Source organism: Meleagris gallopavo, chromosome 30 (assembly GCF_000146605.3).
Source record: "Meleagris gallopavo isolate NT-WF06-2002-E0010 breed Aviagen turkey brand Nicholas breeding stock chromosome 30, Turkey_5.1, whole genome shotgun sequence".
In the NCBI taxonomy this organism is placed as follows: Eukaryota; Metazoa; Chordata; class Aves; order Galliformes; family Phasianidae; genus Meleagris; species Meleagris gallopavo.
This window is the reverse complement of record NC_015040.2, coordinates 3,911,117-3,924,367: the sequence shown is the minus strand read 5'-3', so window position 1 is coordinate 3,924,367 and position 13,251 is coordinate 3,911,117. Positions and strand designations below refer to the sequence as shown.

At 43.3% G+C, this 13,251-nt stretch overlaps 1 protein-coding gene across 1 annotated transcript; it reads left to right on the top strand.

Moving 5' to 3' along the window:
* Nucleotides 1–35: 35 nt before the first annotated feature.
* On the top strand, nucleotides 36–13,227 carry SIN3B (SIN3 transcription regulator family member B). The gene is made up of 18 exons (XM_010725109.3): nucleotides 36–188; nucleotides 686–839; nucleotides 1,814–2,077; nucleotides 2,413–2,556; nucleotides 2,783–2,905; nucleotides 3,404–3,493; nucleotides 3,919–4,037; nucleotides 4,353–4,560; nucleotides 5,213–5,329; nucleotides 5,685–5,923; nucleotides 6,488–6,671; nucleotides 6,889–7,483; nucleotides 7,995–8,164; nucleotides 8,729–8,902; nucleotides 9,154–9,246; nucleotides 9,540–9,634; nucleotides 10,039–10,243; nucleotides 10,617–13,227. Exons 1-18 carry the CDS (start codon nucleotides 166–168, stop codon nucleotides 10,845–10,847), a joined length of 3,228 nt encoding a protein of 1,075 aa, XP_010723411.2. The 5' UTR covers nucleotides 36–165; the 3' UTR covers nucleotides 10,848–13,227.
* Nucleotides 13,228–13,251: the final 24 nt, after the last annotated feature.

Sequence of the window (13,251 nt, the reverse complement as noted above, 5' to 3'; positions counted from 1 at the left end):
TCCCGTCTCCCGGTGCTCTCAGCGCGGTGTCAGCTGTGGGTCCCGCCGCGGCCCGGGCCCTCAGCAGCGTCCCGCCCGCAGGTGGAGGATGCGCTCTCCTACCTGGACCAGGTGAAGATCCGCTTCGGCAGCGACCCCGCCACCTACAACGGCTTCCTGGAGATCATGAAGGAGTTCAAAAGCCAGAGGTAAAGCCTGCCCGGGGCCGTCTGTGCCCTGGGGGCTTCCCCAGCCTTCACCCCGAGGTTCTGCCATCCCTGCTGGCCCAGTTGTTACACACTGGAGATGAGGGAGGAAGCATCCATCCCACTGCTGTTTGCTTCCTTGTTTTCCAGAGCAGAAATCCACGGGAAAAGAATGATCTGTTTTTTTTACATCTCGCTCTGAAACACAGATCTGGAAAAACAGATGAAGACTCTTATTGCTGATAGCTCTCAGCCCTCGTGCGGTGCCCACTTTGGGCAACCTGTACGTTCTTCTCTCTGGAGAACGTTCCCAGTGGGAGGCTGCAGTGGGTGATGGTCCTTCCCTCTGCCTGGGACCGTTCCTAGGTCTGAAGTTCCCAGACTTTCTTGTTGAGAATGGTATCTGTGAGAAGCCAGACGCCTCACCTACCTCTGTAGTTTTCTGGGCTTCAGTTGTATTTCTGATGTAGGCACAAGTAACAAATTCTTCTTGGTTTTAGCATTGACACACCTGGAGTCATCCGACGCGTTTCACAGCTGTTCCATGAACACCCCGACCTCATTGTAGGATTCAATGCTTTCCTCCCTCTGGGATACAGAATAGAAATTCCAAAGAATGGGAAGTTAAGTATACAGTCACCACTGACTAGTCAGGTAGGTTATAAAGCTCATAGTACTCCAAATAAATCCTGTTAATCTATTGCTGCGCACATCTCTTGCACAGTTTAGGCTGTGTACATTTGCATGTACTGCACATTGCTGAAGTTCTGACTTAGTTTTTAAGATGTGGGAACGGCTACAATGTAAATTTGAACGTTTATTCTCACACCAGTTATTAGCTCAGCTTGCACTAGAGTGATGTTCCTGCATGAAGTGCCACTGCAACTCCAAATACTCCCATCAGATTTGAAAACTGAGATTTTAATTGGCTTGGGCTGTTACACACTCTCAGTGTACGATGGGTAGTGACACATCTAAAAAAACATCCTGGGAGAATTGTACTTCCAGTCTTCAGTGAGACACTGAGAAATGTATTTTTTGTCCGTTGCCTGAATGCATGTGAGGTGTTGCCATGCAGTCGCTACCATCCTGCAGTGGGAGACATCTGCTGTTGGATAAATATTGGCCTCTTCCTTTTGTTGTTATTGTGTGGTTGTGGAGGCTGAAATAGAGCTATTGCTGAATTCTGCCGATAAAGTTGTGGTTTAATGCTAATTAGTAGCAGTAGATATCTTTTAGATCTCTCTGTTGCTTAGGAATTTGGCTTCTTGGAGCCTTACATTTTAATGTTTCTTAAAACTGTCAGTTCCTCTGGAATAGAACAGTGGTAACAGAAACTGCAGTGCACGTTACCTGGTACAACCTCTCAAGTGTGGATAACGCAGGGACAGTCAAAAGCAGCAATGAGTCAGATTGTTTACCAAGTCAGATACGGCTTATGGGTTTGTTTATTTTTTAACTCATGGTGTTAATAACATGGGTAAGGAAATGTATTAGCGAATTAAATCTTTTTTTTCCCCTTATTTCTTCACGTGGTAATCTCTTTTAGCTAAACAGATTTAGAATATTGATGCTAGGATGTAGTTGCACCTGTGTTTCAGCACGTCTTGTATGTCTTGTGCCACTAGGTGCCCTCAGAGCCTGTGCCCAGCGCTCTCCCTGGCAGCGGGCTGTTGTTGCATTACTCACAGGAGAATTCACACAACCACAGTGACTGCACCGAGGAGTTTAGGCATCAGCTTCCATACAAAGAAGATAAATCCCAAATTCCTTTGGAGTCTGATTCTGTAGAGTTCAATAATGCCATTAGTTACGTGAATAAGATCAAAACTCGCTTCCTTGACCACCCAGAAATTTACAGATCCTTTTTAGAAATTCTTCACACTTACCAGGTAAAAAGCCTTCAAAGTAAGATAGATTGTGGGTTTGTGGTGGGGCTGCTTGAACAGCTATCAAATGAAACGTCAGACTTTGTCCAACAGCTGCCTCATAGATGTTCATATGAAATGACAGAAGTGTGAAAACTGTTGAACCTCCTGGGCTCTGAGATGCAAAGGGGTTTTTGTATGTGAATCTTCTTCACTAACTGTCAGCTGATGTAGTGATATCCTGTGTAATAGGAGCCTTGGACTGTCTGATAGTTATACAAAGTTTGTGTTGCTCTTTTTTTTTTGCTGCTATGAGTCATGTGTTTGTATCTGTTTAACATCTGTGCATATCTTTTCAGAAGGAACAGCTTAACACTAAAGGTCGACCCTTTCGGGGCATGTCAGAGGAAGAAGTGTTTACTGAAGTAGCAAATCTGTTCAGAGGACAGGAGGATCTGCTCTCTGAGTTTGGACAGTTTCTTCCAGAGGCTAAAAGGTCTTTGGTATGTGTATGCTTAAAGCAAGGCAAAGAATCTTTAATGCTGCCTGTTTATATGTAGAATGCATTATGGAAAAACACACAGCCAGTAGATGAAATTCACTTCTCTTCATTGCTTGGAATTTCACAAAACAGGTCACTTAACTACATGCTCTCTGTTCAGATAAGCAGGATTCTTTATTTGTACAGACTGAGGAGAGAGCATTGAAACAATTATTCATTTTCTTCAGTTCACAGGAAATGGACCATGTGAAGTGAATAGTGTCCAGAAAACTGAGCATGAAAAGAATCTTGAACACAGCAAAAAGCGATCCAGACCGCTGCTGTTGCGTCCTGTTTCTGGCCCAGCAAAGGTACCTCTGCAAGTGACCTCATATTACTCATTTTGTTTATGTAATTCTTTGGGTGAAGTTGTAATGAGTAGTGACTTTGAAGTATGTAGGTTAGGTACAAGGAAAAAAAAAAAATCAAAGCTATTTTAGAAGTAATAATCTGCAAGGAAAGCAATTTTCAGAATTCTAAAATGTAGATGGTAGCATGTTGTATACTGAGTATCAAGCCCTTAGGTGCAAAGTATTGGTCCCCAGAAGGGCAAATTCATTGCTTCTTTAAGGGAATCTTTCTTTGGAATTGTTCCTGAAGTGATCCTCCTTCTCCTTAGCCAGGAGTCATTTGATAGAAATTGCTGTGGAGGACTTGAGATAGCAATGCTAGATTGCTCTTTGGGAAATAATGATGATCAGTCTTTGCAGAGAGCTGTTCTGTGTCAGCAAAGTGGAGTTTGATAGCATTTGAATGACATGTGTGTATATACATATATATATATATATATAAAATTGTTCTTTTAACAGAAGAAAATGAAACTGAGAGGTACCAAAGATCTGTCAGTAGCAACAGTGGGAAAATATGGAACGCTGCAGGAGTTTTCGTTCTTTGACAAGGTAATACTTGGCCTGTTCTCACACTGTGGGCTTACTTTAAACCACCAGTGTGCTTATTATTTGGTTCATTTTTTATTTAATCTGTGCGTCAGCACTTAGCAATTGCCTGACTTCAAGTGGCAGAGGGAGGGGAGACCGAGAAAAAGGAAATAGATGGGTTTGGAAGAATGGAAACTGATCGTTAACCTTTTCCTGAATGCTTGTCTCTAGCACGTATGTTTTTCTGTACTTTTCAGCAGTATTTCCTCATAGTATCTGTAGCTACTAAGTTATTGTTTGAATCGGAGACTTTCAGGGAATGTTCTCTTTTTATGTCGCAGTGCAAATAGAGGTTGGTCTCCTGTGGTTCAGACTCCTTAGAATACGAGCAATAATTAAAAGTGGCGTTCAAGTGGTTTGATGATTTCTTTCCAAACTGTCTGTAGGTGCGTAGAGTGCTCAAAAGTCAGGAAGTCTATGAAAACTTTCTCCGTTGCATTGCTCTCTTCAATCAGGAGTTGGTCTCTGGCTCTGAGCTGCTCCAGCTAGTTACACCATTTTTAGGGTGAGTTACTGATTGCTGTCTCTGCTGCATTGGCCTTTTTTAGCCTTGCTCTGTTAATTTTTGGTAGGCACTGTGAACTTTGTCACTGAAGCTTTGAATTCAACATCAGAAATACCTTCTATGTAGCATGCCAGCAATGCAAAGCTAATCCTCAAAGAGAAATAATAAAATTGGAATCTTTAACATATCTACACAGCTCTTGAGGAGCATTTTGGGAGGAGTTCATTTAGATTTCTCACTTTTATGATGAGTATCAACCATCCTAAAACCATCAGAATGAAATAACACAGGTTGTGCTTATTTGTGTTTTTGAAGGAAATTTCCAGAGCTGTTTGCACAGTTCAAGTCCTTTCTTGGTGTGAAAGAGCTTTCGTTTGCTTCTCCACTGAGTGACCGATCTGGGGATGGAATGAGTCGGGAAATAGATTATGCTTCCTGCAAACGCATTGGATCGAGTTACCGCGCTCTCCCAAAAACCTATCAGCAGCCAAAGTGCAGTGGAAGAACAGCCATTTGCAAGGAGGTACTCTGGGGTCATCCACTAAATCCCTGCACAAACATTGTACTTATGTAACTTGAAATGGGGCAGATAGTAGTACAGCTTCTGCACATGGATTCCTCTCTCTAACTCTGACTGTCCCTCTTCAGTCTTGTATCAGTTACTCATCCAACCCATTGAAATAAGAATCCACATTCAGCTCACTAGGTTTATCTAAACACATCTCAAGTCACTGCCTTCAGTTTAATCTCTTTTGAGTGTGTGTGCAGACACTATTTGTATAGACAGAAAAGAGCATTAAAGGACAGAAGTTAGTCTCTAGCAGTGGACTAACTTTTGGAAGCAGTGTTTCTCCTGAAAGAGCACCGTGAGCCAATGTTGTAGGCACTGCTGTTCCTGGGAGCAGACATCTACTCCCACTGCTCCCTGTTGTCTCCTTTACTGCAATGTTCTCTGCTTTGAGAGAACATAGTGAAGCTGCTTCTGAACTCTGATGCATTTCTACACAGACCTTTAATTATCTAGGAGTAGTCATGACAGTGTTAGCTAGGCTGAAACTTCCAGTAGAAACTCAAGGAAGAACTGTGCAAGAATAAAACAGCAAAGTATCAGAGCTCTTAGAACAGCTCTGGGCTCCTAAGGCATTGTTCAGAGTCATATCTTTGCACTCTTGCAGGTGTTAAATGATACCTGGGTTTCATTTCCATCCTGGTCTGAAGACTCAACTTTTGTCAGCTCCAAGAAGACTCCTTACGAGGAACAGTTGCACCGCTGTGAGGATGAGCGGTTTGAGGTACCTCTGCTGCTCAGCTTCCATTCTCCCTCCTCAGAAAACAAGCTGTTTTTTAGCTGTTGAGGATTTTTACTGAACTAATCATTGGCCTAATACTGAAAGTTGGTTAGTGTTCATTAGTTGGAGCTAGAGTTTGGTGTTTTCCCACTTGCCTAGAGTCTAATAGTTCTTTTAGGCATGAGTCCAGTTCTGGAAACATGTTGCCTTTGGAGAACTGGCGTAGGTCTGTTTTCCAGTAAGAAGCCTTGCTGATGCTTCTTAGCTCCACCCAGCGGGCAGCAGACCTGAGCACTGCTCATCTCCATTTTCCTGCTGTCAGCATTCTTAAACAGTGTCTTTGTGGACTCTTTAACAGCTGGATGTTGTCCTGGAGACCAATTTAGCCACAATACGTGTGCTGGAGAGTGTGCAGAAAAAGCTTTCTCGTCTCACTCAAGAGGATCAGGAAAAATTTCGGCTGGATGATTGCTTGGGAGGAACATCAGAAGTGATCCAGCGCAGAGCCATCTATCGCATCTATGGTGATAAAGCACCAGAGATCATTGAAAGTCTGAAGAAAAACCCGGTTACTGCAGTTCCAGTTGTTCTTAAGAGGTAATTCCCGTTCTCCCACGCCCACCTGGGGTCTTTAAGAAACAGGATTGTAAAGCTCGTTTTTATGTGTATTTTTTTTCTTTTTTTTCCCCAATAAGTAACTTGGTTTTTACTTCTTAGATTATAATAAAGTACACAAATAGGAAATAAAGTAGATTTTGTTTACTTCTGAAGTGACAAATATTTTAGCAGCTCATTAGAAGTATCTAAAATATTTCAGTAGCTTACTGAAAATGCTTCTCTCTGTGCTTGAAAAAAGAAAAATCACGTTTTTTAGGTTGGTTTTGGAGTGAAGTATGAATTTTAAGTCCTTCCTACTTCTCTGTACTGCTGGTAGCTGTTTTGATGTTTCTGAGTACTTCAGCCATCTTTTTTTTTTTTCTTTTAACTAAAAAAATTCTCTTTGCAATGCTGAAAGGTTCTGTGAGATGATCTCCAGTCTTCCTCCCAAGCATTTTTCAACAACTGCTTTCCATAAACACTGTTAGAAAGGATAGCTTATCTCCAGTGATGGTGCTTTTATGTATGTCATCTCAAACTAAAGTAGACTGTACATTTATGCAGATTGAAAGCAAAAGAAGAGGAGTGGCGGGAGGCCCAGCAGGGCTTCAACAAAATTTGGCGTGAGCAGTACGAGAAAGCCTACCTGAAGTCCCTGGACCACCAGGCTGTCAACTTCAAACAAAATGACACCAAAGCTTTGCGCTCCAAGAGCTTGTTGAATGAAATTGAGAGTGTCTATGATGAGGTATGTTGCTAGCAAATAATTAGTTCTGTTTGTCGTTCATTTATACCATTGTCTGAAGGTTTGCTCCATCCTGGGATCATCTTGAGGTGCTCTGAAGAGTTCTCAGCCAAAAATGACTGTCCCAAGCAGAGTGTTAATCCTGGCTTATTTCTTCCGGCAGGAGTGGCTCTTGAGCATGGAGTGGAAAGATCTTTATCTATTTGTCTCTTGATTACAGCATCAGGAGCAGCATTCAGAGGGGAGAAGTTCATCCACAAATGAGCCCCATCTTATCTTTATCTATGAAGATAAGCAGATTTTGGAAGATGCAGCATCTCTTATCAGCTATTACGTAAAACGTCAGCCTACCATCCAAAAGGAGGATCAAGCAACCATTCGGCAGATAGTGCACCACTTCATACCTGAGCTGTTTTTCTCTCAACCCCCTGAACACAGTATTTCTGAAGAATCAACAGATGAAGACAGAGAAAACCACCAGGGGCAGAACCTGGATACTCCAGAGCTACGGAAAAAGCATGTGCCTGGGCCTCCGAGCAGTCCTTTGGAGACAAAAGCAACCTTCTGTGATGTTACAGCTGCTGAGCCCCATAACACTCTGGATGATGTTTACAGTCTGTTCTTTGTCAATAATAATTGGTATTTCTTCCTCCGCCTTCATCAGACTCTGTGCTCGAGGCTCCTAAAGATTTATCGTCAAGCGCAGAAGCAGCTTCTAGAATATCGGACTGAAAAAGAGAGAGAGAAACTCCTTTGTGAGGGGAGGAAAGAAAAGACCAACGATCCAGCCATGGAGCTCAGACTAAAGCAGCCAAGTAAGAATACGCTCCGACGTAGTGCACTGCTAATGTTCTGGTTGTTAGTGCTTGATTGTATGTGTCTGGGTGACTGAGAGCAGCAGGCAGGGAATTTAGAGGTCCAAACCTCTGCTCTATTTGCAGTTCATGGATACAGCTGATTTGACAGGACAGCTTGTTTGTAATTTGTCCTTTTGAGTGCTTTCATGCATAGTTCATAAAATCTTCCACAAGTGCACAGCTATCGATTGTTCCCAAAATGTCTTGTATTAAAGTGTTACTTAGTTTTAAAATGTGAATGGCTCTCTGATGAAACAGTTAACCACTCAAAGCATGGCAGAAGAGCTTGAGGAAAAACTGTTTCAGTCTCACACTGAAGAGTGTGAAGAGTCAGCACTCTTGAGAGAGAACTCTGCAGAGGTGTTCCAGTACTGAATGTGGTGGTTCTTGAGCAGTGCCGTGCTGTACACCTCCTGACTTCACTCTGCCTCTTACATGTAGTAAGTGACTGCTCTTTTTCTCTGACCAGGTGAAGTGGAACTGGAGGAGTACTACCCTGCGTTCCTGGATATGGTGAGGAGCCTGCTGGATGGGAATATTGACCCAACACAGTATGAGGACACACTGAGGGAGATGTTCACCATCCACGCCTATATTGGTTTCACTATGGACAAACTGGTGCAGAATATTGTCCGCCAGGTAACTAGTTTGATGACTGTGCTCTGTGAGGGACAGCATGTTCCCTTAGAGACAAATAGCTTTCTCACAGCACCTGTACTGCAAGAACACATCAAACTTTCAGCAAATATATAGAAGTTAAATTTGTAGTGGAAAGGGCTTAATAAAAGTTCAGTGAGATAGTTTGGTATCAACTACGGTACATGGACCACCTCAGGGGACTGGCTTTTCCTGGCCTTCTCCAACACTTCTTCAGTTCCAGAGTTCAAAATTCTGCCATTTCCAAGATAAATCAAAAGCTAAAGAAAGGCTCTGTCCTTTCTATGCAAAATCTGTCTTCTAATTGTAGGGTTGATTTTTTTTGTAAGGTTTTTTTTGTAAAGATAGGCACTTTAGCTCCTTACTCTCTTTTTTTCCTTATATTATAAAGTAATGAAAGGGAAAATAAGGGATATAAAGTCTCTGGAGTTAAAACTTTGGTACTTTGTGTGGTGCTATGCTGAGTTTTGTATTCCTTTCATAACACGCTGAAGTTAAGTCTTGGCCCAGACTTGTTAATGGAATTCTCCCCTTTTTTAATGGAAGCTTCACCATTTAGTGAGCGATGACATCTGCTTGAAGGTTGTTGAGCTCTACTTGAACGAAAGGAAGCGAGGTGCTGCTGGAGGTAACCTGTCCTCTAGGTGTGTCCGGGCAGCAAAGGAAACCAGTTATCAGTGGAAGGCTGAACGTTGCATGGCAGATGAGAACTGTTTCAAGGTGAGAACCTGCGGCCAGGAAACTTCTTAAAGTGACTGTGCCACTTCACCTGGGAGAAATGGGTTTGAAAGCTCCAAGGCCACAATATGGAGAGAGGGGTACCAAAAACAGCACAGACAGTAAGGTGGCATATTGACTCACTGAAAAGCCTTGTTGCTTACGCCTTTCCTGTTCATGGATTTGTTGTGAATATCCATCATTTTATCGTGGACTCATGTGGCCAACATCTTTCACCTGTCACTTTATTACAGGTAATGTTTCTACAGAGGAAAGGACAGGTGATCATGACCATTGAGCTTCTGGATACAGAAGAAACCCAAACAGAAGATCCAGTGGAGGTCCAGGTAATAGTATGGTGACCATGCAGTCTGCTGTACCACAGACAAAGCAGATATCTAAGAATGCTTTTCAGCTTTCTTGATCCCAAATATGAATTTTTGCCAGGAGGATAAGCTTATTTGGGAGGGTATGGCCATTGACAGAAATGTGTATATTTATGAAACAGTTCCAACATAAATCATCTTGGGGTTGGGTGAAGTACCAGCAGCTTCTTAAAGAGCATCTGGAGATAAACTACATCTTTGCAGCAGTGTTTAACTTGAGAGAAGTCTTGACTTGAAGTTGATCTCTCTTGTAGCACCTTGCTAACTACATGGAGCAGTACGTTGGGGTAGAAGGAGTTCCAAACAACCAGAATGATGGCTTCTTACTGAAACCAGTTTTTCTGCAAAGGTGAGCTCCCTCCCTCTCCTGAGTCATATCTGGGGCAGCTGGTTCTGCTTCCTCTGACTGTGTGGCAGTGACTGTAGGTGATGTGCAGCACAGGCAGTTCTAGGGAAATGCACTCATCTCTGAGGTCCAGAGGGGCTGCTGGAGTTCAGTGTGCTGTACAAGAACGCTGAAGAAAAAATTAATGACTACTGCACTGAGGTGTGTTCATGATGGAGTGGGACTGCTTAAGCAGTCCTTTCTGGGGGGAATCTGAGGTCTAATTTGTTTGTTTCCTTTTCAATAACTATTTGCTGAGAGTCTGAAAACTAAAACATACATTTCATACGTATGCCGTCGGCTCTACTAGAGTAAGAGAGAGGGCAGACACGTGTAACAAATGCTTCATAACCTTTGTTTTGTTCTAGAAACCTAAAAAAGTTTCGTAAGTGGCAATGTAAGCAAGTGAGAGCTCTGCGGAGTGAGGTGAAGAGCTCCTGGAAGAGACTGATTGGCGTTGAGAGCGCGTGCAACGTGGACTGCCGCTTCAAGCTCAACACCCACAAAATGATGTTCATCATGAACTCGGAGGATTACATGTACAGGCGGGGAGCGCTCTGCCGAGCCAAGCAGGTGCATCTCCTGTTACTCTCTCAGTAGCTTAGGCAATAGCAGAGGTAGAAGATTTCAGCCAAAAGACAGATATTGGTAAGAAGTGGCTGAATTTCTGCAAAATACACCCAGAAGTTACTCCTCCGTGTTGGATGAAACAAGGAAGAGAGATGGGAAATGTTCTGTGTTTTGGTTTAGTTCAGCAGTTTTTACTTTGCAAATTTTAAAGGGGAGTGGCAAACATTAAGAAATAGAGACCTTTAAAGACAGTTGTGTGGCTTTTCTGTTTGTATTGTGTTGCAGAGCATGCCTGTCTTGGACGTACAAAGAGGTGAAAGTTTTGACTTCTTGCCCAGAAACCTCTCAGTAATTTTTTTTATTTTTCTGCTTTCAGGTACAGCCAATGGTGCTGCTAAAGCACCACCAGCAGTTTGAAGAGTGGCACAACAGATGGCTAGAAGAGAATGTGACCATGGAGGCAGTAGATGTTGTTCAAGATTGGCTAATGGGAGATGAAGATGAGGAGATGGTGCCCTGTAAAACAACTTGTGAGACAGTGAATGTTCATGGAGTCCCTGTGAACAGATACAGAGTGCAGTACAGTCGCCGTCCAGCTTCACCATGAGGAGATTTGTGCCTGGGACTTGCTGGTGAAACACATTTACTCTGAGAATAGTGGTGGGAATGCAATGTATGTATTAATGGTATTTATCCAAACGTCATTTTACTTTGGATTATAACGTATTTTCCATATGGCATAGACTTGTCTCCTTGCAGTGTAATCCTCCAGTCATCATGAAGAGACTTAACAGCTTTAAGGAAGAGGGCTCTTGGCATTGCCACACACTTTTTAGTAGTTTCCTAGCTTTAGGCCACTGCTGACCGGCCAATACAGGAAAGCAGAACAAGTGGGCCAGGCTCCTGGTGATCTGCCACTAGTGGCTTTGTTGGACAGGAGGAGTTGGCTGATGCTTGGCAAATGCTGGCAGCTGCTTCTACTTTGAAAAGTTTAATGTGCCCTATCGTCCTGAATTTGTGCCGTCTTGGAGCCTGCAGAACTCTTCAATGTAACCTCCAAGTGCCAGCGTGGCACCGATTGCCAGCCTTGCTGCAGGCTGCTTCATTATCTGCTTGTACTAATAAGGCAACAAATGCGGTGTTTGTTACTGGTGCTCTGGTGGGAAAATGTCAAAACTGAGGCAGAGGTGAACAGCATACTGATCACTCTTAACTGCTGCTCACCAACTGAGTATTCTGGAGTGTGAAATAAGGGGAAGAAACACCGTGAGCTGCAGTGCTGGGAAGGAGAGCCGAGGCCCATGGCCCACCTGCCCGCAGAGCAGCTCACTGCTTTGAGGATTTGTGACCTGCTGCAGACTGCTGTCTCAGACCTGAAGCTGCTTGGAGCGTGTGTGTGGAGAAAAATATCCAGTGCGAGGTCTGGTCTGATTATTTTTGGTATTTTGCATGCTGACTGGCAGCCTCTGGAGACTGCGTACTCTTCCTTGTGTGTGCCCAGACTGCGGTTCTGCCGGGTTGTACCACTTAAATAACGGCAGTAGATGGAGCTCCTGCAGCACAGTGTTTGCTCTGGATCTGAAGTTTTGTCCCAGATACGCTGCCGTTCCTGCTAGGTCAGCACAGATGCTGTGTTTGCAGTGACCATGGAAGTCTGTAACGGGGAGGAATAGATCCAGCCACAACCACTGAAGCTTTTCCACCAAACCATCCTTACTTCTACCCAAGCTTTTTTGAATAGAAGCAAAAGAAAACATAACCCGAACCATACAGAAAACTGCATCAACTGTCTGAGTAAAAAAAATCAAGGAAATTCAGCTGTGTCTTTGCCCCACTGTGACTTTGCTGTTGTTTTTTGGGGCCAAAGGCAAGCACTCTGTCATGGAGCATATGACAAACATAATGTGTTGAGGCAGATCCAGCCTCCTTCAGCTCAACCTCCAGCTTTTTGTGGCTATTAAGGGAATAACCCCCCAACCTGGATCCTTTTTTTGTGGCTTTGATTTTAGGTTATCCTTTCTGCCAAACCTAAATAGCAGCCTGTAGGATTTGTCCTGGGTTATTTCCACTGTACAGCGTTGGGTTTTGCAATTGTCTCACTTGACCGTAGAAAAATTGGCCTTTGGGGTACATTTAATACGAAACTGTACTGACTCTTTGTCTTTTTTGCAAATTAATCTGTGGGAGGGAATGAAGGAGGCCAGTCTTTGGCATTTGTGGCCACTTGCACAACCACTGCCAGTGCAGAACTTCTCCTCAAGAACTCATGTTCTCATTGTCTGAGTGTCTGTTGAATTCTGGTTACTGAAATGAGCTGTGGAGGTTCTTCCCCTGCCCACACAGATATGGGAGAGCGAGGTGGAGAGGGGACTGAGCCCAGTGCAAAGCACAGAATCCCTTTTTCTTCCCGTCAGCTCAGCAGACTACACCTCAGTCCTGTTCACCTCTGCTGTCTTCCAGTGGAGATGATAACTGTGCCAAATTTTATGGTTTTACGATACAGAAAAATGTTTACTAGACAATAGGTTGCAACTCGTGGCTTAAAATGCATTTGATTCCAGGTGTCCCACAGCGTATGAGGGTCACGCACCTGTGTGCCATCCTGTTCCATCTCCCCATTTTTAAGTGTACTTCAGGTATTTTTAAGCATCCTTATTTTGTAAACTTTAATTTATAATCTTGAATGGATTACAACAGACTGTGGCCCTTCGTAGTGCTATTGTCTCAAAAACAGTGGTAGGAAATGACGTGAAGTGATGGGATGAGTAGGCAGCACAGGTCTGGGGTGCTTTGCTGATGTCTGAGAGTTTAAGCTCAGCTGTTGTGTATCTGCAAGCACGACCTTGAATCAAGAGTTTGTTCTTCCATTTTTTTGAAGGATCTTTGCTTTTGGGCTTATAATTGCTTTGCCAGCTCTTTGAATGTAGTTTGTTTTTTTTATATTTATTTGCACATCCAAGTCAAATAAAATACTGATTTTAAAAGTCTGCAGGTCTCACTGTTTTAAATGG

Coding starts and splice junctions, on each gene's coding strand:
- SIN3B (XM_010725109.3), top strand. CDS start 166: ATGAAGGAGTTCAAAAGCCAGAG. Junction 5,924..6,487: donor GTTCCAGTTGTTCTTAAGAG/GTAATTCCCGTT, acceptor ACATTTATGCAG/ATTGAAAGCAAAAGAAGAGG. Junction 8,903..9,153: donor CAGATGAGAACTGTTTCAAG/GTGAGAACCTGC, acceptor ACTTTATTACAG/GTAATGTTTCTACAGAGGAA.